This window comes from Dicentrarchus labrax, unplaced genomic scaffold (assembly GCF_905237075.1).
Source record: "Dicentrarchus labrax unplaced genomic scaffold, dlabrax2021, whole genome shotgun sequence".
Classification (NCBI taxonomy): domain Eukaryota; kingdom Metazoa; phylum Chordata; class Actinopteri; family Moronidae; genus Dicentrarchus; species Dicentrarchus labrax.
Genome location: NW_026136702.1, coordinates 18,755,933 through 18,778,069, shown reverse-complemented (window position 1 = coordinate 18,778,069; position 22,137 = coordinate 18,755,933). Strand labels below are relative to the sequence as shown.

The following is a 22,137-nucleotide window of genomic DNA, read 5'->3' as shown; positions in this document are numbered from 1 at the left end:
ATCCCTGTTAAACTACAGTGTGTACGTTTTTATTGAGGGAATTTAATCCATCACTAGTGACAGAAAATCCCTCTGAGGGTTGGCTAAGAAAAAGCACATATTTTATTTTTTCATTCTTACACTATGAAATCTTAAATCTTCAGGGCAGTTTCACACAGTTTTGTCCATAGCCTGTATTGTGTTTGGGTCTGTATTTAAGCATTTTGTTCCTAACTCTAATTATAATGAGTAATGCAATCAGGTATATTTCAGGCTATATATTCTGCTATACCACTATATTTATTTAATTATTTATTTAAGTTCTCTCTGTAAAAAAAGAAGAAAGTTATTATCCAAGGATAAAGACCATCCTTAAAATGAAACCCACACTATGTCAATAAACATATAAAAATATCAACAAGAGGTTAAAACGTGGCATAGAGGCAGCAGCCTCATATCCTTTATAAAATAAATACCTTTATAACCTTAAATTCATTCATTCAAACCATGTTTTAAGACAAAAGAAGAACACATTAGAAAACGAAGAATGTCTGACAGGAATGAAAAACAGCACATTTCTATTCCAGAGTAAATCCCAAAATCTGAGTCAGAAATGTTCTTTCATGTTTAACAGATGCATCTGAAGTCTCAGAAGACATGTCTCTTCCTCGGCAGGAGTGGGATCCCAACACGGAGCCGCAGCAGAGCCAAGATCAATTATTCCTGCAGATCAAAGGAGAAGAAATTGAGCTCACAGCAATGCTGGAGGCCACTCCCTCCAACTGTGTGTGAAACAACTTCATAATGAAACAGAAGGAAGTGCCAACTGTCAGGCCCCTTCATCAGACTGCTCTGCTGCAGCACTTGTAAATAAAGAAGAGGGGAAGCTTGACTCAGGCTCTTAACCGTCATGAAGCTTTCTGTCAGGCTTTCTTTCTTTCTGTGGAAAGACCAAGAGAAGTTTACCTCCTCATTCACAATCTCACACTGAGGTCAAGTTCTGTCACATTTACTGTCTTTGCTTTATAAAGGATACATTAAAACACATGCTTGAGTATAGCCTACTCTTAATTAGGGATAGGATACTCTGAGTCTTTGCTGTGCTTTTTTGTAAATGCATTTCAAATTCACTCCTGTGCTTTTTTGTAAATGCATTTCAAATTCACTCCAAAAAGGTTAGAGATAGGTCTACACAGTCTCCAGGTATACTTAAAGGAGCTCACTTGCTCCACCTCCTGGCCTTTTTTCTTTATTTAGAGTTTGTAAACAGGAAGTCACACTTCAGTTTATTATGATTTATTAGTATTTATGCATTTTGAATAGAAATCTTTTGTATAAGATAAGTATATATAAGTATTTATACACTTTTGTATAAATGTATTCTTTAAAAATCCACAAGCTAGAAAGCAAGAAGAAGTAGGCCTACTGTATTAATCCCTCCTTGGGAAATTCAATTTAATTTAAAAGCCGTCCAAAGAGTAAAAAAATCAATGAAAAATGAACTCAAAATATGTCAGTAAAGTAGGTTGTCAAAAATAGACTATTTCTACAAGGCAGTAGACCTATATAAATTGTCGTGGCCCTCCTTTCTTGGTTGGTAGCGTCCTCCAGTCCCTCTGGTCTGTGTGTAATAAGCAGGCTACTGTTTATTTTGGTACGGTATAGCGTACATGTTGGTCTGCAGTTGGTAGCCCGGGGGTTGTCCAAGTCTGACACTGTGGGCCTCCCTCTTCTTGCTTTACTTGCTTAGTTTCCCTCAATTCTTGGATACTTGTGGAATCATGATGATGTTACTTGAACCAACAAACACTAAAAGAAATAGCCTAATATTGCTGTTTGACATAACTAACTACACCAAATACACAAAAGAGGTAGTCCTGAGGCGTTTAATAGTTTCTGACTCTTGGAAAGTAAGAAAAAACAGTAAACAAGAGTATGAACTATCTCTTTAACCAAATCCCACACATTTGGGCTATTGCATGTGATCTTCTTTTGATAACTACTGTAGTAACTAATGCAGTCGTTTTTCATTCCCATTCACTGAGCCTGGAAATGTTTGGAGCCTGAGGAGGCTTACCTCTACACTGACAACCTCTTGTGTAGACTACAATAAATACAGTTACACAATCATGCTATGACAATTGTTACATCTCATACAATCTTAATTATTGTGTACTTTTACCATTTGGTCTGTAGTTTGGGACTACTTTTTGAGTGGGCGCATGTAGACGCTGACGCAGTTGACGTTACACGGAAGTAATGGTGTTTGGTCTGAAAAATAGCGGAAACAAGTTGAGGGAAACGAGGGCTGGATCCCCGAAATAAGAGGAAACATGTCTTGTTGTGCCGTTGGATGTAAGAACAGATATTCAACAGCTAATGGGCTTCATTTTTACAGAATACCGTCGACGAACACGCCCATTGAAGCTGAGCGCAGACGTTTATGGTTGCAAGCCATCAGACGGTCCGACTGGACTGATGAAATCATCAGTCACGAAACCATCAGTAATGCTCGTCTCTGCAGTGCTCATTTCATATCAGGCAAGGTTTCCTCCACTGTTCATCACCCACAAAGGCAACGTGTAGTTAGACAATGGCAGCGACCTCAAAGCTGGCTTTCTCAGTTGGCTGTTTCCTAATGATAAACACCGCTGACCAACAGCAGCGGCATTAGCAACGGTGTTAGCATGTAAGCAACATACAAGTTAACAAGCCTGGCTGCTCATAGACAGTCAGCTATAACCTCACTATTGAACCCACATTTAACGAATGAATGGGGTAGATGGTAATATTATATGTGATAATGACATTTACTTTATACTGTGACTGAACACAGACCATGTGGCCGCGTTATATCATTGGCATATTGTTCTGACTTACAGGGGAGTCATCCACGGATCCAGACAACCCAGACTTTGTTCCCTCATTGTTCACCTGTATGGAAGAAGCTTCCAAGAAAAGGGGCAGGTAAAGTTGTTCCTTTTAGTTTGCTATCATTTTACCTTTTACAGATGGTGGTAGTATATCTTAACTCTATCTTGGTCGGTATATGTTTCCCAGGAAGAGGAAGAGGGCTGACACATCAAGCGCTCTCACTGCAGTTCAAGGCTCCTCCACTGTGGATCCAACAGACTCTCAGCAGCCTCCGGACTGTCAAGAGGAGCTTTGTACTTGTAAGAGTTTTGCTCTGTAACCCAGGGATCTACCTTTTGTAATAATGCAGAGTTTAGCTCTATAAAGACCTATGGAAGCAATCTGTTCTGTATAGGTTTAAATGCTGAATGCAGTATGTCTCTTGCATGGATAAAAAGTCAGTTTTCAGTGTGTGTGTTGGAGGTTTCACTCGTGCAAGTTGACAGCAGATGTCCTCTCTGTCCTTTAGACACCCAGCCGGTCTCTGAGGAACTGCGCCCTTCATTGCAGCCATGTGACATAAAGGTGGAACAGAGTCCCGTTCGGGAGGAAACAGAGATCCAAGAGCACCCACGGGTCAAAGAGGAGCAGGTGGATCAGTGCATCAGTCCCGACATGGAGGCTGATACTTCCAACAATGCTGAACTCAAACGTCCAAAATCAGAACCAACCACTGACTGTGATGTAAACGAAAGCATAAATGACAAAGGGAGTGAAAGTGATGGTTCATCGTCGCCTCGTCCAAGTCATAGCATTGAAGTCTTTGTGGAACTGGAACAACCTCCGAGAGAAGAAAAGTCTTGCCGTTTTTGTGGTAAAATATTCAGAAGGGACTCTTATCTTATAAGACACGTAGAAAAGAGTCACAAAGGGAAGAAACCGTTCAGATGCCTGAAGTGCAACAAGGAGTTTGAACAAAGGTACCGTCTAATTCTGCATGTAAGAATTCACACTGGTGAAAAACCCTTCAGTTGTGATTTCTGTGACAAAACATTCACTCAGAACTCAAGTCGTACTGTTCACATGCGGGTGCATACTGGAGAAAAACCATATTTTTGCACTAAATGTGGGAAAAACTTTGCCTCGAAAAAACATTTCAGATTTTGCAACATGGAGGATGAGTGCAAAATCACACCAGAAAAGACAAACAAAGATGGGAAGGTCTTTAAATGCTTTGAATGCAACAAGGAGTTTAATCGAAAGGACAAGCTTGTTCTGCATACAAGAGTTCACACCGGTGAAAAACCCTTCAGTTGTGATTTCTGTGGCAAAACATTCACTCAGAACTCAAGTCGTATCGTTCACATGAGGGTGCATACTGGAGAGAAACCATATTTTTGTGCTAAATGTGGCAAAAGTTTTGCCCAAAGCAGTCATCTCAAACTCTGCCAAGTTCAGAATGAGTGCAAAATCACACCAGAAAAGGGAAACACAGATGAGAATGACAAAGAGGAGAAAGCCTTTAAATGTTCTGAATGCAACAAGGAGTTTAATCGAAAGCAGCTGCTCGTTATGCACGCGAGAGTTCACACCGGGGAAAAACCCTTCAGTTGTGATTACTGTGGCAAAACATTCACTCAGAACTCGCATCGTATCGTTCACATGAGACAGCATACTGGAGAGAAACCATATTTTTGTGAGAAGTGTGGCAAGAGTTTTGCCAGTGTCCATCATCTTAAATCGTGCACAGTGACACAAAACAAAAGCACAAACAACTCCTTACGCTGCACAACATGTGGCAGAATCTTCCGCACAGATTCAGACCTGAAGGTGCATATGGCGGTTCACGAGTCGTGGAAACGACACATCAGAGAGAAACTGCCGAGACAGGAGTTGAAGGAGAAAAAACTTAAAGTGGAATGAAAGATCATCAAAGTCTATGTGACACCAGATATTTAAATAAACAAATGAGCAACCAGTATATAGGAATGACCTGTTTCACCTACAGTCTCACAAGAGCAAATGTCTTGTTTCTTCCTCCCCAGGCCTCTTCCATTTTTAAGGATTTCCCCTTGTCTTGGGTTGGCCCATTGAAACATTATATGTGTTATTGGGTTAAAAGAAATAACTACATCTTCTGACTGTGCAAGTAATAAAGTTGGAAAGAAACCAAATATTCCCATTGTTCTCATTTGGTGTCTATTGTTCTGAGGATTTGCAATTTCACAATTTGTTAATAAAACAATAACAAGATATGGTAAATGTACAAGTGTCTTTTTACTTTGTACAAGAAGTAGTGAAAATATAGCAGCAGGGGGCGCTAGTGAAGTGTTATCCTGTGTGTTATGAAGTTGAACTGGAAACAGATTAACTCAGGTTGTCGTCACTTTGTCAGTTGATATCTGTGAACTTTGAGGCTTTCAGTTCCCGAGGAGTTTATTTCTTCATTGATAGTCCGTGTGCCATCCTCCCCGTTAACCGGCAGCGTTAACCGGAGCTCCATCATGGCGGGGATGCAGCTGCTCACACTGATGGTCAGTGAGCGACTGGCAGTAGCTGCAGAGGAAATCTTTGGACTGGAAGAAGTTGTCCGCTCCCACAGAACAGCTGACTGTTTCAAACCCTGGAGTGATTTTATTCAGAGCAGATCTGCTTCATAATGGAAGTAGCCTCTAGCCGGTGTGCTACATACACACAGAAACGACAGTAAATGTCACATGGTACGTTACGTTACAAACCTTTAAACATATGAAACATGCTTTGACTGTTCCCCACTGACATAAACAAAGCACAGAAACGCCCTTTCTGCAGCTTTACTGCAACTGTTAGTTAAAGTTAACATTTCTGTTACCGGCTTCCTGTCTCGAGAAACGATCACCTGTCGTTGGGACTACTTTTTCTGTGCGCGCAAGTAGACGCTGATGACGTTACACGGAAGTAGGGTTCATCGGTGGCGATTGTTTTGGTAAACTTCATCCTCAAGAAAGGACAACGGTTTAAGTAATGTTAGTAAGCTATAGGGCTAACGTTAGCATAACTTACATAGTATTAAGATGAGGCAGTTTGGTGTACTATGCCTCACGCCTGCGCAGTGAAGACATGCACAAATAAAGCAAAGACTGGCGCTGCTTTGTCTTTCCACCGCCTTCCAGTAAGGGAACCGGAGCGGCTGAAACTATGGCTGTTCGCCTTGAACATCGATGTAAATACTCCACAGGACGAGCTAAAGAAATATATTGTATGCTCGGAGCATTTTGCTCAGGAGGACTACACAGTTAACGTTAACGGACAGCCGAGGACCGATACGATGCACCGGTTTCTGACGCCAACGGCTGTCCCGACCGTTGGCGTGTCCTCCTGCACGCTACAAACCAGTGCAGCGGAGGTGAGTGTTGTTATCGATCAGACTCTGTCCCGATCAGCTGGTGTTTATGGTTTATGTTGTAAGGAACTTTGTAAAGATATATCTGTGAACTAATGTATACGTTACAAAACACCAGTAGCAAAAAGTAGGTTTACGTTTATTCAAGCGCAGTGCTTAGGTTTACTTTAATTATTTGGTATTTGTACTTTACTACAGTCTCTGGGTTAATTGGGATAGTTTTCTCACTATTTTAAAACATTTTACAAACCCATAAAATCAATCGATTAATAGAGAAAATAATCAGATGACTCTGCAATGGAAATGGTCATTAAAGTCCTATATAAAATGGTTAAAAATGACCTCCACCCAAACTACAACAGTACAATCCTGCTTTTACATGAATGCATGAGTAATAATAATATAATATAAAAGTATAACTGTCACAGGGGACATTCTTCTCCATTAAGTAGTACTTTTACTTTTAATACTTAAAGTACCTTCTCTTGATTATACTTGCATGCTTTTTTTGTTTTACTCAAGCAACATTTGTCTTGCAGGATTCAGAAAATAACAGGCTCAAGGATGTGTCATTGGATTCTCATTCATCTGACGGTAAGACATGAAGAGTAGGGACTGAAGCCCAGAGGGATGGAGAAAGTTTCAATGCATTGTTATAAAGGTCCAGTGAGTAACATTTCACAGGATCTTTTTGTTAAAAAGTCAGTTTTCAGTGTGTGTGTTGGAGGTTTCACTCGTGCAAGTTGACAGCAGATGTCCTCTCTGTCCTTTAGACACCCAGCCGGTCTCTGAGGAACTGCGCCCTTCATTGCAGCCATGTGACATAAAGGTGGAACAGAGTCCCGTTCGGGAGGAAACAGAGATCCAAGAGCATCCACGGGTCAAAGAGGAGCAGGTGGATCAGTGCATCAGTCCCGACATGGAGGCTGATACTTCCAACAATGCTGAACTCAAACGTCCAAAATCAGAACCAACCACTGACTGTGATGTAAACGAAAGCAGAAATGACAAAGGGAGTGAAAGTGATGGTTCATCGTCGCCTCGTCCAAGTCATAGCATTGAAGTCTTTGTGGAACTGGAACAACCTCCGAGAGAAGAAAAGTCTTGCCGTTTTTGTGGTAAAAGATTTAAGAGGGACTCTCATCTTATAAGGCACGTAGAAAAGAGTCACAAAAAGCAGAAAGCCTTTAAATGCCTGAAGTGCAACAAGGAGTTTGAACAAAGGTACCAGCTCGTTCAGCATATAAGAATTCACACAGGAGAAAGGCCTTTCAGTTGTGATTTCTGTGACAAAACATTTGTTCAGAACTCGAGCCGTCTTGCTCACATGAGGGTGCATACTGGAGAAAGACCATATTTTTGTGCTAAATGCGGGAAAGGCTTTGCCACAAGCAACCATTTCAAACTTTGCAAAGTTCAGAATGAGTGCAAAATCACACCAGAGAAAGTGAACACGGATGAGAATCACAAAGAGGAGAAAGCCTTTAAATGCTTTCAATGCAACAAGGAGTTTAATCAAAAGCACCAGCTAGTATTGCATGCAAGAGTTCACACCGGTGAAAAACCCTTCAGTTGTGATTTCTGTGGCAAAACATTCACTCAGAACTCTAATCGAATTGTTCACATGAGAGTGCATACTGGAGAGAAACCATATTTTTGTAAGAAGTGTGGCAAGAGGTTTGCCAGTAGCCATCATCTTAAATTGTGCACAGGGACACAAAACAAAAGCACAAACAAGTCATTTCGCTGTACAACATGTGGCAGAACATTTTACACAGATTCAGACCTGAAGGTGCATATGAAGGTTCATGAGTCGTGGAAACGACACATCAGTGAGAAACTGCAAGGGCGGGAGATAGAAGAGAAAAAGCTTAAAGTGGTATGACAGGACATCAGATATTTTCTTCTAAAATTATAAGAATAAAACATGCATCCAGTAATTAGGAATGGCCTTATATTTGTAAATTTGCTGCAATATAGCTGAATAAGAAACTATCAGTTTATGTGGATTCAATTTTAAAAATTGTGTTTCATCAGTTATGATTTGACTACTGATTCCTTTAATGTAAAGTCCTCTGAATTGCCTCGCTGTGGAAATGTACTATACAAATAAACTTGCCTTGACATACTACATCTGGTTTACCAAACTCTGAGCCTAACTCTGAACTCTAACCTCACAAAGTGTGGGAAAGTGTCAATAAGTTTTATTTAGTTTTTTCTATTAATCAATCACCAGACTTAAATTTAATTCATGGATGATTAATAGGGGAATCTAACTTTGTATGTAGGCTGTAACCCTACAATACATTTCCAAGATTTGTTCAGCCTTGATCTGAAGGAGACAAACGCAAGGGCTCAGCAACTAAAGGTGAAAATATATAGATGATTTTAAAAATGTAGGTCAACTTGTAATCTCACAGTCTGATCCAGTAATAACGTGTTTGGTGATTTACACTTGTTGTTAGAATATTAACTTTAGATGTACAATTCGACATCTACTGTATTTGGATCTTGGCTCAACAGCATTCAGTGGTATCAGTTGTCATGGTAACTGAAAACCTAGAATTAGCCTCATCTCAGGATTAAAACTCAGTTTTCACTAATCCCACTTTCTGCAACAGGGCTGTGGGGCCATCAAGATGTCCCAAATTACCTCATTGCAGTAACATATAAACAAATGAAAAGTATTTTTCCTCACAGAAAAGTAAAATAATTATTGTTGCCATCTGAGGAGGAAGCATCTCTCCAGAGTTTCTCTCCCCTCTTCCATTTTTTCCCTGTTGCCCGAAGAATTGTTCCTTGTCCTCACAGAGCTTGGGCTGGCCCATTGAAACATTGTTTGTGTTTTAGGTTAAATAAATAACTACATACATACAGTACAAATAATAAACTGGGGGGGAAAAAACAAGCAGTGAGTATGTTCTCCTTCAGTGTATAAAACCTGTTCTTTGTTAATAAAACAACAGTAAGATATTGTGAAGAAGGAAAATAAAACAATGTTTTTTCATAAAGTCTGTGTTTAGAAAGTAAAGGACATTTTTTTCCCAGGTTGGTGAAGCTCTGAATGGCTTATCCTGGCATTCTTACCCTAACCCCAGAGCTCTGCCTAACCTAACCCTAACCAATCTCTGTCCTCTTGGCAGTCAAGGGGGAAAGTGAGCCCTCCACGGCGGCAGGGGGCGCTGGTGAAAATAAAACTGTGTTATGAAGTTGAACTGGACGCATTAACTCACATTGTCTTACCTTTGTCAGTTGATATCTGTGAACTTTGAGGCTTTCAGTTCCCGAGGAGTTTATTTCTTCATTGATAGTCCGTGTGCCATCCTCCCCGTTAACCGGTAGCGTTAACCGGAGCTCCATCATGGCGGGGATGCAGCTGCTCAGACTGATGGTCAACGAGCGACTGGCAGTAGCTGCAGAGGAAATCTTTGGCCTTTTTGAAAAGACGATAGCAGAATATCAGGAGGAAGTTGTCCGCTCCCAGAGAGAAATCATTCAGCTAAAAGGGCAACTCGAGCAGCTGACCGTTTTAAAACCTGAAGTAACTTTATTCAGAGCAGGTTTGTGTCATCATGGACGTAAGTTAGCCTCCAGCCGGTGTGCCAGGTAGCCGTACAGCGTTACTAGGCAACAGATTGACTTCAGGCCCCGTCTGTTAGCTGTATTAGCCAACACAGGAGCTACAGTTGCTAGGTGGCGGTGGTGGTAATAACAAGATGGTGATAGATAGATCCCACAAAGATATTTTGAACTCATAAAATATGTGGAAGAAATCACGGAACTTCATGAACACAAATTAAACTATAATGGCTGTTAAACGTTGATTTTTTTTCCCCACCTTTGGAAAACATCTGGGACACATCTTACTTGTGCTGGTGCAGATATATTTGTGTTAGACGTTGCTGGGTTATTTAACAGCTTATAGCATGTGTCTTCTCTGTCTTTTAGACACCCAGTCAGTGACGGAGAAGATTTTGCCCTCCCTGCAGGCAGACCAGCTTCCCATTGTGGAGAAATATGACACCCAAGACTATCATCAGGTCAAAGAGGAGCAGGTGGATATCTGTATTCCTCCACATCTGAAGGATCACTCTTCTGCGGATGTAAAAATCAGACTTACTGAATCACAAACAACTTTCAGCAGTATAACCGTGACATTGAACAGTGATGATGAAGGGAATGGGGACGGCAGCTCCTCCTCTTGTGGTCCAAGTCACAGTGACAGTGCTTTTACAGGACAGAAACAAGCCAAGAAAAGTAGAAAGGCTTGTCGTGTCTGTGGCAAGCAGTTTAGCAGTGACTCTGATCTGCGTAGACACATGGATGAGATTCACATTGGAGAGAAGGCCTTTAAATGCTCCGAGTGTGATAAGGAGTTTGCTCGTAGGGACCATCTGGTCGTGCATTTAAGAATTCACACAGGTGAAAAACCACACAAGTGTCCTTTCTGTTGGAAATCATTTTCTCAAATCTCCAATCTCAATGTTCACTTGAGGAAGCACACAGGGGAGAAGCCCTATTATTGCAAGTCGTGTGGCAAAATGGTCGCCCATAGCTATCACCTCAAAACTTGTGGTATGACGGAGCACAAAGGGGAGAAGTAATTTTGCTGTTTGGTTTGTGGGAAAAAATCCCACACAGCTTCAAATCTGCAGGTCCATACCAATATCCATGAAGCCAGGAGATCCTGTAGAATTGTGTAGCCTTTCGCCTGCTCATCAGACTGAATTGACATTTGTTGCACTTCACTTAATTTATTATCTGTTATTCATTATTTGAATTTCAGAACAAATAAAAAATGTAGGTGCTGATACGGGTTAGCTCACTGATAAACAACATGGGGGGGGGGGGAATCAAAACAATTACAATTGAAAATGTCTTCTGTTTCAGACTACAAACAAAAGAGTACAGTGATTAGAATCTGGGGTGCAACACACTTTGGTTTGGTGTTTTAAAGGAACATGTACCTCTTTTAACTCTTGTTTCTGCTCATGGTCACCTCACACTTTTTATTGTTAATGAAATAAAATATTTTTAATGTATTTTTAATGTAAGTATTTTCTAATGATGAAGAGCTTTGTGGACTTTTAAGTAGTATGTCACGATGAAAAAGTATGGATCCAATATCCCCTTTTAGCAGAAACACCTTAATTGTGGTAAATTTATTTAGCATCCTTGCCAGTAACAATTGTTTTGCTCTGCACCAAACAGGACACATATCAGGCGAGGGAGGAGCCCATCATATTCCACTACCATAGCAGACAACAAGCAGCCACATTGATTACTTATCTACACTGTTACCCTAAAATGAACCATAGAGTTGCCTATCACTGGGATTGACAGCACAGAGACTACAACACACTGAATCTAAATTCCTAAATGCCCCATTACATGAACTTGTCAGACTAAAAGCCTACTACTGCTACTAACATATTAGTTCTTCTACTACTTATAACTATGAACAAATCATAAGTAACGGTACAGAAGCAGAATAAACATTTTGAGGTTTAAACATCTGCCCAGGAGGTGGTGCACTTTCCATCCACTGTGAACAACAGCGAAGATCGTCTATTTTAAGAGCTATCACTTTCTAGTCTGCAACATGGACCCCGGGTATTTACACAAGTCTTCGCGATGGTTTACGGTAATTACAGGACATCGAAACTTGTACAGAGTGAGAGGTCTTCGCTTTGTACATGTCCCATTGAGGGAGAGCGATGACAGAGGATGGGAGCAAAGCTGCGGCACTGATAGAGGAGAAGTGACGAGAAGGCAAAGTGAATGAGTGTTGGTAAATAAAAAACCTGCCACTTTGTTTTTCTAGCTAGCTGCTAGCTCCAGTTAAATAGCATGTCAACGCTTGGTTGCCACTGACGGTTAGCTAGCGTTAAGCTAGGCACTAGGTGCAGTAGCTAGCTGGCGGTAATGTAAGCTAATCAGTCGGTGTGTTGTAACAAGAGCGGAGTGCGAGTGTATTTTAAAACGAACAGTGAATTATGCATAAATAGCTAGTTTTATTTCATAAATAGCCACCTCTTTTGCGAGTGTTTACATTTTATGAACAGTTAATGTTTACATGGCTTCACATTTAAATGTCCATGTCGTGGAATGACACCTGTCTGTCCAGAGACTGGAGAAAATGGCAGGATGTCAGTGGATGCGACTGTTCATGAAGGCAAATAATGATGCTATTATCTGTTGTGTTAAAATAACTATCAGTCATGATGATCTCAGTCAGCATGTTAAGTTTCTTTTTGACACAAGGGAGCAGTTGTTATGTGTGAATGTTGGAGGTTTAATACAGGCACTAATCCATGATCCTGAAGCTGCTGCTGTAGGCTTTGGACCGCTCTTCTAAGTAGCACAAAGCTCCGGATAATGTTTCCTGTATCAGGTAACTAACTGCGGACAATGTCCAGGCCACTTTTTCCACACTAGGATCAGGTACCAGAAGGGGAGTCATAGAGCTGGTAATATCTCAACTAGATGTTAATATTTGAAAAAAAATGATGTTTAAGAGACACATAAAGAGGATATGTGAGCAGATGAGATTGAGCAATACATTGATAAAGTTCAGATTGTTTCTGCTTTGCGGAACAATGATGTGTGCAGGTTCCTCTTTTTTAATACACTCAGCTGAATGTCTAAACCAGTAGTGCCTCCCCTATAAACCAGGAGATTACCAGTTTAACTAACTTATCCTTACATGCTGGCTTTCTGAGGGAGTTGAAACTTTGGCATACATTAAACTGATACCTATATATTCCAGTATTGTCTCTGATGTATGGGGTTTAACACTTTGATATATGATCATTAAGTTTGTATACAACCATCAAAACCAAGATTACAAAGTGCTTCACATAATTAGAGAGCAAAACAGGATATCATCAAATTAAATTAAAACACAGAGCGTGTAAAACAAAACCGGAAATAATAATAGTAGAATAATAATCGTACTTTGGTAACCAAGTACTTGTGCTCTCCAATTCAAGCTATTTTGGCCATCAGTCTTTTACGTACGTACTTATACACACAGCCAGATTAGCAATTAGTTGCCTTAAAAGTAATTAGGAAACCAAAAACAATTAGCCAGCTGCTGTAAGGATGCTACAAAAAGCTAATTCTCCTAACGGTCTATATCAAAAGGAAAAATTCTTTTTAAAAAATGTCTCCTTTTTCCAAAAATCTATTGTTCATGTTGATCCTCTTGCTGTTCTTTTCACCGTCTTCTCCCAGGTGCATGAGGCCTTCAGGTCCTGCTAATATAACCCATGGAGCCAGACATCATGCCCTTGCATGCCTCCTCCCCCCCTCCACTGGATGATGATGGAGATGGGGAGGCGGGATCAGAGGAGGACGAGTTTGGGGACTTTGGGGGATTCTCTCTCGGGGTGTCTTGCTCGCCTCCTGGCTTTGCTGATTCTACTGATTCATCATCCAGCCTGGGACAGCCTTCTTCCAACATAAAGCCAGCCGCCCATCCATTCAACTGCAGCTTTAATAACCCAATTAAACAATCCCAACCCCCATCCACTGTGAACTCGGAGTCTGGCAGGGGCCAAAAAGATGTTGGAGGACAGGATTATAACACTGAATCACGTGTGCACCTCACAAATGGCTATTCTGAAAGAGACCACCACTCTGGGACCCACATAGCCTCTGCAGTGGGTGCGTGCTCTCCTAGGGAAGAGACAGGGTTTGCTGATTTCACTGTGTTTACAGAGCAGGCAGCACATCCCTGGTGCTGTGGCTTCACTCCCTTGGGCAGCACAGAGCAATGGGATGGCACAGCGGTAGGAAAAAACTCTTCCAACAGACTGGGTGAACAAATTTGTGACCCAGGACAGGAGGTTATTATGGACTCTGAGCCCAGACCTCATTCTGCAGACAAGGCGAAAGAAAAAGTTTGCACTATGGTCAAGCACTGTGAGAAAAGAGATGCAGCACTTGTGCTACCATCTCAGGACCACCATCAGCCTCAGGAAGCTGCAGCAGCTTTGGATTTTCCATCTGAGGAGCCTCATTCTGGGGAGGAAGAGTCAGGCAAGCCCGGGGACAGCCAGAGGGGACGGACGCATAGTTTTAACTCTTTACAATCCATGGAGGTGCAGGAGGATGGGAAGGCAGAAGAAGGCATAGATGATCAAGAAAAGAGCATTTCTATTAACCCCCAGTCATTCAGTATGTATGAGTCTGCTTCAGAGGACCTGGCATCCTTCTGTGAGGATTTGTCATTTGAGGGTCCCTCTTTGGATTTGGAACCAAACGTTTCATCTCTTGCTTCGGGGGATCAGACTGACTGGGACCAGACTGATGACGAAGAAGAAGAGGTGGGAAACTACAGTAATTCTGACTCTTTTGTCAACAACAGCGTGGAAAATCTCCCACAGTCTAAGGCAGAGAAGGGTTTTCATTATTGCGACCAATCTGCGACTCAGGAAACTTCTGCTACCTCCAACCAATCACAATCAGGAACACATACAGAAGACAATTTTGCAGACTTCAAAGACTGTAGTTTTGAGCATCAAAGGGACCAAGGACATGTCCAAACAGCTGATGAAGGAGTGCAGAGTCTAGGAAACCTCCCACCGAGTGACAGCTTTGCAGATTTCTGCTCAGCGCCCATGCAGGAGGATGGAGATGGGTCGTGGGCGGAGTTTAAGGTCCAGAGGGCTCAGGAGGAGGGAGGAACTTGGACACAGTTCAGAGAGCAAGTCAGCAGCCTGCAGACTGATGGGAGCACTCAGGAGGAGACGGACAGGCCAGGGCAGGATGGGGTTTCCAGGAGGAACAGCTGTCAGGTGGGAGACATTACACTAAAAAACTTTGTTGTGGTTGCTTTTTATGACGATAATTAGCCACAGAGAATATTTAATCCTTACTGGCAAGAAGTTGCTTTCAGAAAATCTATTTTTCAGGGCTTTTTAATGGAAGTGCTTCACAGGCAATAACATGACTACAGTAACATACATATTTTCAACATTTCATTTAAAAAGACTAACCCTCTCCCTTTGTCTTTACATGTCATTATTTTGTTTGCAAGTTTTCAAAGTGCCTCAAAGGCAATAAAATACAACAGTCAAAGCTCTAAAGTCTGTCAAAATGTCTTCACATATTTTTTATATTTTGATTTCAAACAACTAACCCTCTTCTTGTTTTCTTGGCTAGGCGTCACTTTCTTGCCGTGTCCAGCAGCTACTCCTGGCCAGTTTTCCAGAGGGAGAGGTCCCAGCTGCGGAGGGTGAGGAGGAGGTGCTCAGCCTCGGTGCTCTGCTTCACGCCCGACACCTCACTGAGAGTGAGGAGGAGGAGGAGGAGGAGATACCAGAACTCTGTCCCGGATCTCAGTGGTGAGGATGACTTCCTGGCAGTGGCGGTGATGATGATGATGATGATGATGATGATGGTGGTGGATAAGTTGACAAACAATAGTTTGTTTAAAGTTTCAAATTATTACAACACAAATAGTGATCTAAGCACATCAAATCTTTGACATTTGATGGTGGTAAATTCCTGATCTCTGGAAGGGCATTCCTGGGAATAAAATAGCCAGCACAATACGGAATGATGCCTTTCGATGAGGAAGCAACAGAAGTAGGATTTGAATTAACAGAAGGAAAACCGGGTAGTAAATATTTGACTCCACCACTGACTCTTAGGGGAAAAAGACAGACTAAAATAAAAAATTCATCAACAGAAATTCCAAGCAAAAAGTAGTAATAGTACTGAGGATCTCTGGGAATTTAAAAAACAGCAGCAGCGCAGTAGTAGAAAAACACATATTGAAATGATCCACAAAACATTTTTTATGCATTTTTCAGCACAGCAAACACAGCAAACACAGCCAATAAATATTTTTTAATAAAGCAGCTATCTTGTTCAGATCATATGACCAGATCAGAACAGTTCTGAGCATGGTCTGCTCAGTATAATTGTTATCAGTAATAACACTCTCATTAATGGCCGGGAGAAATCTACATTTACAAATGAGGTGATGTGAAAATAGTTTGGTTGTTTCTAAACTAGAAGTTTTCCCTGTCTCTTTTTTCTAATATTGTCTCTTGAATACTTCCAAATGCTGCCTTGTAATTTCCTCACCATTTCCCAGGATTCAACAGGGGATTTGGTGGCCACCTCAGGACCTCCACAGTGCAGTTGGCCTCAAGTTTCAGTGGGGAGGTTCTCATACAAACAGGACTCTGCTCAGGTGCCTTGGCGTGGACACAAGGAATATTGTGAGTTTGTCAAAACATAAAAACTACTGTTTATCAGTTTAATACCAGTAATTGAGTAAACAATAATAATACTACAACATAAACTCTTAAAGAGTGAGTCTAAAGCCAGATCAGTGTCCTCGATTGGCAGCATATTCTGAATTAAAACAGGACAAACACTTTGTAGAATTGCAGAATTACAAGCTGTTACAGTTACTGTTATTGAGCACATTAGACTGTTGCACCAATTGTTGTTTGAGACAGAAATTTATCTATCTAGCCTATTATTTTAAGGCTGTTTTCATTTAGTGTGTCTTTGCCTTTTTGAAGGTTTTCATTGGCATGAAGAAGCAGCCAGTGGCTGTACCTGCTTTTGCATCCAACCTGGTGAGTCACCTGTAGAACTAAATGAATTTGGTCTTACTGGGGAGAAGAAGCATTGTAATGGTGTAGGATGAGCAGTTCCATTGGTCATACAATTTATTCTTGGCAGTTCCAAACCTAATTTTTTAAATTTCCTTCCCATTCTTCCACTTCACTCACCAGGGAATGCTAGAGCCCACCAAAGACTCTGTGTCTGCTGTCTGTTCTCCGGGACACACAACGGTCACAGCACAAGCTCCTCCAGTACCCAGGGACACAACGGACCCCTCAACAGATTCAATGCAGGTAAATTGGTCTTTTTGATTTGACTTATTACACCTGTATTAGATTCAAGAACAAGAGATTAGAGAAGGGTTCATGCAACTACTATGTAGGAAACGGCCACCACTGGATATGGCTAAAGACATGACCATTAAAAGACCAGTTTGTAGGATTTAGTGTCATCTGGGGAAATTGCAGAGTCCAGCTTACTGAATATCACTCACCTTCTAAGCATGTAGGAGAAACTAATGAAAACATAACGACTTCTATATTCAGGTGATTATGCACTGATGCAAACATCTCTATGAATATTATGTCCCATTTCTGCCAGTAGATCCTTCGAAATGTTACCCACTGGACCTTAAAGGTTACTTTACTGTTGTATTCTGCTATTCTGTTAAGTGGGAGTTAAATGCTGTTTACTTCTCTCTGTGTAGGAGGCGCTCCCCTCCAGCCAGCTGGACTGGAGCCGCCACGGCCTTAGCAGCTCTCAGGACGGTACGTCCCCTCGCCGAGCCCCTCACTTCTGGGGCCGGAAGTAGACTACAGTATCAGCCATCCCCTACCTGGCTTCTTCTAATAAACCAAAACTTTTGAGTGTTTACTCTGGGCGTACTCCTCTGGACTCCTCCTCACTTCCTCCAGGGCATGTTCTGCTTCTTTTAATTTACACTGTGTTTCCCCTCTATTCATGCAGCAGTAGTGGGTGACCACAACATTTCATCATTTAAATGAATTTCCGCTCATGATGAACACAGAATAGAAATCATGTTGTTGTCATTATGATTTGTCCAAACAAGAAAACTTTTGGAGATATAACTTCACACAGACCCAAAACTGGGACTCAAACAGAAACATTAGTCACAATTATTCCAGAACAATAAAAGGGGAAACACTGTACTGGCTTCCCTTTTCTTCCCTCTCAGCTACTCTAGTGTCTACTTTTACCTGCTGCCAGCTTTTACAAAGAATGTATCTTCAGTATTTATCAGTCCCTTTTGTTATTGGGAAACACTGTAGTGTCCATCTTGAAGGGGGTATCACTCGATATGGGTAAAGGCTACTGAAAACAAGATGTGCATACTGTTATTTTTCAACATGATGATTCTGATAACAAATCTGAGGGCAATGCTAAAGTAATATCACATTTGAAAAGCATTCAATACGAAACTAAATAACTATCAACTCATGGAGCATGGTCATAACATGTGCCTTGTTGATGTAATGGATGTGTTTACTTAAAGCATTTTAATTTAATTTATTGGTGGCCACTGTGGAGGTTAAACTCTTCCAGTGTTAATACTCTCTACTGTGTGCCATTTGCTCAGTGCATGGCTGTATTACACACTTAGACTTAAACTATGAATCTAACAGCATCATCCAGTTTTTGGCTTTATTTCACACTGAGGTCTCTTTATATTTAGATGGAAACTATTTATTTCTTCATATTTGCACGTAAAGGATTTCTTTGCATTTAATAAAGAAAACAAAGGCAAAAATATTCTAATTTGATTTAATCAGAGTCAGTAGGGTTTAGATCAGTATTTGACCAGAAAAGATTTATCATAAAACTTGAATTTCAAAAAGGATTGTTACAATTATGTAGGAAATCACTGTACATGGAGTGTGTTATATATAATTCATGGAGATAATAAAGCTTTATATATGGATTTGTTAGTCAATGAGAGATGGTTGAGTCTAACTAGATCCAATACAACACACACACAAGAAAGACCAGAAAATATGCAAATCCATAAATAAGATTGTGTTTGTTTGGCTTGTAAGTGGAGAAGTTAATGATCAGACTTTGCATTTCAGGACAGTGATAGACAAAAAACTTTGCAGTACATTTTGCGGCTGCGTGTGAGTCGCAAGAAATTTTTTAAGGAATAAAAACTTTGCAAACTACCTACTATACCGTAGGAACTGTTTGTTTGACTGTTAGTGCCATATTTGATATTGCACTCTTGAATTGTCAGCATGCTGACATGTCTCTGGTTTGTGGCATTGCAAGCTGGAAGGAGTTGAGCAGCTGATAAACTACATTAAGAGTCATAAACTCTACCAGTAATTTCCTATAAGACACCTAGATGAATTGAGTCCACAGGTAAAGACAACATTTAGATTCAAGAGAAGCCCCCTTCCTCCAGTGTTAATAAACCTTATGTTCTGTGTTTGACAAGATTGTTTTTGTTTAGTTTTGAATTTTACTCATTTTCAGTGATTAGATGTCATCAAGTAATTAATAACAAGCATGACAGCGGAGTAGTGTTGTAATAGTAAAGTACGCACAGCAGAGGGCAGTGTATTCTCTGTGGGTGGCGCAGCAAAAGGGTCAAAACACATTTGGTGTATTTACTGTATTTACAAATTGACAAAAGAATTTCATTAATTTAAAATCAAACCATGCAATCACTCATACTAAAAGACTAAAGATATGCACTTAATGTATATAAAAATACTATTATATTTATTATTTTTTCATGTGGTTGGTTATATGAAATCTGAGGTTTTGATATGATTAGATCATAAACATGTTGGGGGGTTATTGTCTTAATAGAAAGAAATTATGTATCTTAGACATGATTTCACAATTAAAACATGAGAAAAATGAAAACAGAGCCAAACGTAAGACTGCAGTAGTGATTACTGCTGTCACCTTATGCTGCTTTTACTGTTTACTCCCTGTGCACTGATTCATATACTGTATGAGCATGCTGAATAGGATAGAGGAGTGTTTATTTCCAAAGTTTGAGAAAGAAAAGTCCAGTTGTCAGTATTTAATTGCCAATCAAACAACTTTCTGTAACTGCAGTTACAGTATTTCATGATGAGTTGTGCCTTTATGCCAGCAGTTGTTTTCTAAAACGTTTTCAAATGGTGAAATTCTCTTTGGACCTATAGTCTGTTGTTGTTTTTTCTTCAGGTTTACTGCTCAAATCCAGACTCAGTGCACTGCAATAAGGACTTAAATAAATAAGTTGATAAATCAGTCGATCCTTTCTGCTCGGTTTTGCCTGTCTTTCCCCAGCTTTCTTCTCTTGTTGGGAGCTGCATCACTTTTCTCTGCTGAATGCAAAGTGTTCAAACACCTTGTTGTAAAGGATATAAACTGTTTAGATATCCTAGACAATGCTGAGTCTGAAGGTGGTGTAATTGAAGCCTAGTCTAGTTTAGGACAGCAAACATTTCTGATGACAGGTGACTAAATAATTGTTAAATGTTAAGCAACATCTCAAACAATTAAAAGGTTCTTATTAAACTTTCATAACAACTAAATCAAACACATGTCTGACTTTATAATGTCTGGTTTCATATTTTTTTGCATATAATCAAAGTGAAAGTCATACTTTTATCTATCCAGCTACAACAACATACTGAGGCTGTGTGGACCACCTGTCCCATGAGTCATGTTATTTCCACATGAATGTTGTTCCAGTGACCTCACGCTAGGTGCTGGCTTGAATATTTCATGGTTAAGGGGCCTCTGAATCTGAATCTAAAAAGAAGTTGGATAACAACAGCTTTGCATTGCTTTGATGAGCTTTGTTTGCTGTGTCTGTCACTCGCTCTGTCTTCCCTGCTGCTACAGTAAAAGGAGAAAACATCAATCAAAAGCAGATGCTCCTTCTCCTTTTATGAATTAAAAATAAATCAAGCTCCCCCATCCCTCCTTACCCCCCAACAATGCTCCTCAGCAACTGTCTCCCCTTGTTAGCACAGGCTGCTCTGCTCTCAACCTGGATTATTTTGGTCCTGAGGAGGAGAGCAGATCCTGCAGCAGCAGCTGTAGCAACAGTCCTCCTCCAGGTCAGCATGTGAAACTGCAAAAATGTACATTTTATTGTCATTCATGAGGTTTATGTTATAAGAGACAGACACAATGATAATACCAAGGCAATATATATATTTACACTGGTAAATTTAGCTTGTGCTGTGGGTGTGTAAGTCCTTATGACGCTCACCGACTGCTTTTTCCCTTTTATAACATGTTTGGTGTGTGTTCTTTATTATACACACTCCCATGTAAAGGAGTTGACCGTGAGCTGTATGAGTTGACCATCAGCAAAGTGGAAATCGATGCAAACAGTAGCCACATGGAGGACACTTTGAATCGCCTGATGTCCACTGCAGAGAAAACCAGCACGACAGTCAGGTCAGCCCAGTTGTTACATCCATGTTTCATGTTTATTTTATTGTCCTTTTAAAGTATTAATACAATGAAACAAAAACAAAAATCTGAATCACACACAAGCTTTACCTACTGTATGAATAATGCATCATCTTGTCTTCTTTGTGTGTCTCTTTAACAACTCACTGTGTGTGTGCGTGTGTGTGTGTTCATCAGGAAACCTCAGCAGGATGAAGAACTGAGTGTGGAGGCTGTCAGGGTGATCTCTGGACTGCCTAACCTGTCTTTCATGCAGGCCAAGGTCCTCATGTTCCCAAGCATCCTCGCACCCAAATAATGCTGTTCCCCAAACTTACAGTGATGTGTGTGATTTCTGCACACATTCACAGTGAATACTTAATCTGCCACCTCTTGTAGTTAATACAGGATGCAATAAGGAGACCAAAACAGTGAGTTGATCTTCCTGCTTTGGTCAAAATGCTCCACCTGCTGGCTATCTTCAGTCTTTAGCCTTAAAGATGTGGCTCAGTAGAGAGGCAGAATGAACTCATGTGTATCAACTTATTCATTCATTTCCATGTAAAGTGCAAAGACGCAGTTTTAATGTTTGTTTTACACTAAGCATTACTCTTCTCAAAGTCGAGTGGTTTATTTTGGTCTGAATGGACCTAACACACACACACACACACACACACACACACACACACATATTCACCATAGAGACTCTTACAGCAAACTCGCCCACTTTAATTCTGCTTTATTATGTATCAGTGGTGTAGGAGATGAAAGAATGTATTTACTGGATGGTTTGACCCGGAGTAAGTAAAGTGGCCTTCATGAAGGTGTGTGAAGAAACTGTATTTATTTTCACAACCTACAGTATGTCAGTCATTTCAGTTGATTTGGAGGTAAATAAAACAACACAAACTGCC

At 40.6% G+C, this 22,137-nt stretch overlaps 3 protein-coding genes and 1 long non-coding RNA gene across 12 annotated transcripts; 3 read left to right on the top strand and 1 right to left on the bottom strand.

Annotated features, from left to right (window-relative positions):
* Positions 1–13: 13 nt before the first annotated feature.
* LOC127375128 (uncharacterized) lies at positions 14–9,554 on the bottom strand. Its single transcript, XR_007887310.1, has 2 exons — positions 9,458–9,554; positions 14–702 (listed from the first exon to the last, which is right to left on the bottom strand). It is a non-coding gene; the product is annotated as an uncharacterized LOC127375128 (long non-coding RNA).
* On the top strand, positions 2,240–8,345 carry LOC127374912 (zinc finger protein ZFP2). Of its 4 annotated transcripts, XM_051420629.1 has the most exons (5): positions 2,246–2,520; positions 2,862–2,946; positions 3,040–3,152; positions 3,362–3,673; positions 7,300–8,345. In XM_051420629.1, exons 1-5 carry the CDS (start codon positions 2,313–2,315, stop codon positions 8,097–8,099), a joined length of 1,518 nt encoding a protein of 505 aa, XP_051276589.1. In that variant the 5' UTR covers positions 2,246–2,312; the 3' UTR covers positions 8,100–8,345. The 4 variants fall into 4 exon arrangements, with proteins under 4 accessions (XP_051276570.1, XP_051276589.1, XP_051276579.1 ...); XM_051420610.1 differs by lacking the exon at positions 7,300–8,345 and having other exon boundaries at positions 2,240–2,520; positions 3,362–5,087; XM_051420619.1 differs by lacking the exon at positions 3,362–3,673 and having other exon boundaries at positions 6,988–8,345.
* Positions 9,415–11,256, top strand: LOC127375032 (zinc finger protein 699-like). The gene is made up of 2 exons (XM_051420831.1): positions 9,415–9,774; positions 10,163–11,256. The coding sequence occupies exons 1-2, from the start codon at positions 9,576–9,578 to the stop codon at positions 10,816–10,818; spliced, it is 855 nt and encodes a 284-aa protein (XP_051276791.1). The 5' UTR covers positions 9,415–9,575; the 3' UTR covers positions 10,819–11,256.
* A 573-nt stretch (positions 11,257–11,829) lies between these two features.
* aftphb (aftiphilin b) lies at positions 11,830–22,136 on the top strand. Of its 6 annotated transcripts, XM_051420391.1 has the most exons (11): positions 11,830–12,005; positions 12,486–12,608; positions 13,451–15,015; positions 15,383–15,564; positions 16,323–16,449; positions 16,759–16,815; positions 16,975–17,097; positions 17,511–17,571; positions 20,797–20,883; positions 21,106–21,229; positions 21,422–22,136. In XM_051420391.1, exons 3-11 carry the CDS (start codon positions 13,486–13,488, stop codon positions 21,540–21,542), a joined length of 2,412 nt encoding a protein of 803 aa, XP_051276351.1. In that variant the 5' UTR covers positions 11,830–12,005; positions 12,486–12,608; positions 13,451–13,485; the 3' UTR covers positions 21,543–22,136. The 6 variants fall into 6 exon arrangements, with proteins under 6 accessions (XP_051276351.1, XP_051276343.1, XP_051276334.1 ...); XM_051420383.1 differs by having other exon boundaries at positions 11,830–12,608; XM_051420374.1 differs by lacking the exon at positions 12,486–12,608 and having other exon boundaries at positions 11,831–12,005.
* The last annotated feature ends 1 nt before the right edge of the window (position 22,137 follows it).

Excerpts from the sequence above, each read along its gene's own strand:
- LOC127374912 (XM_051420610.1), top strand. The coding sequence starts at position 2,313 with ATGTCTTGTTGTGCCGTTGGATGTAAGAACAGATATTCAACAGCTAAT. Across the intron at positions 2,947-3,039 it reads GCTTCCAAGAAAAGGGGCAG|GAAGAGGAAGAGGGCTGACA; the intron begins GTAAAGTTGTTC and ends TATGTTTCCCAG. Across the intron at positions 3,153-3,361 it reads TCAAGAGGAGCTTTGTACTT|ACACCCAGCCGGTCTCTGAG; the intron begins GTAAGAGTTTTG and ends TCTGTCCTTTAG.
- LOC127375032 (XM_051420831.1), top strand. The coding sequence starts at position 9,576 with ATGGCGGGGATGCAGCTGCTCAGACTGATGGTCAACGAGCGACTGGCA. Across the intron at positions 9,775-10,162 it reads AGTAACTTTATTCAGAGCAG|ACACCCAGTCAGTGACGGAG; the intron begins GTTTGTGTCATC and ends TCTGTCTTTTAG.
- aftphb (XM_051420391.1), top strand. The coding sequence starts at position 13,486 with ATGGAGCCAGACATCATGCCCTTGCATGCCTCCTCCCCCCCTCCACTG. Across the intron at positions 15,565-16,322 it reads CTCTGTCCCGGATCTCAGTG|GATTCAACAGGGGATTTGGT; the intron begins GTGAGGATGACT and ends ACCATTTCCCAG. Across the intron at positions 20,884-21,105 it reads TAGCAACAGTCCTCCTCCAG|GAGTTGACCGTGAGCTGTAT; the intron begins GTCAGCATGTGA and ends TCCCATGTAAAG.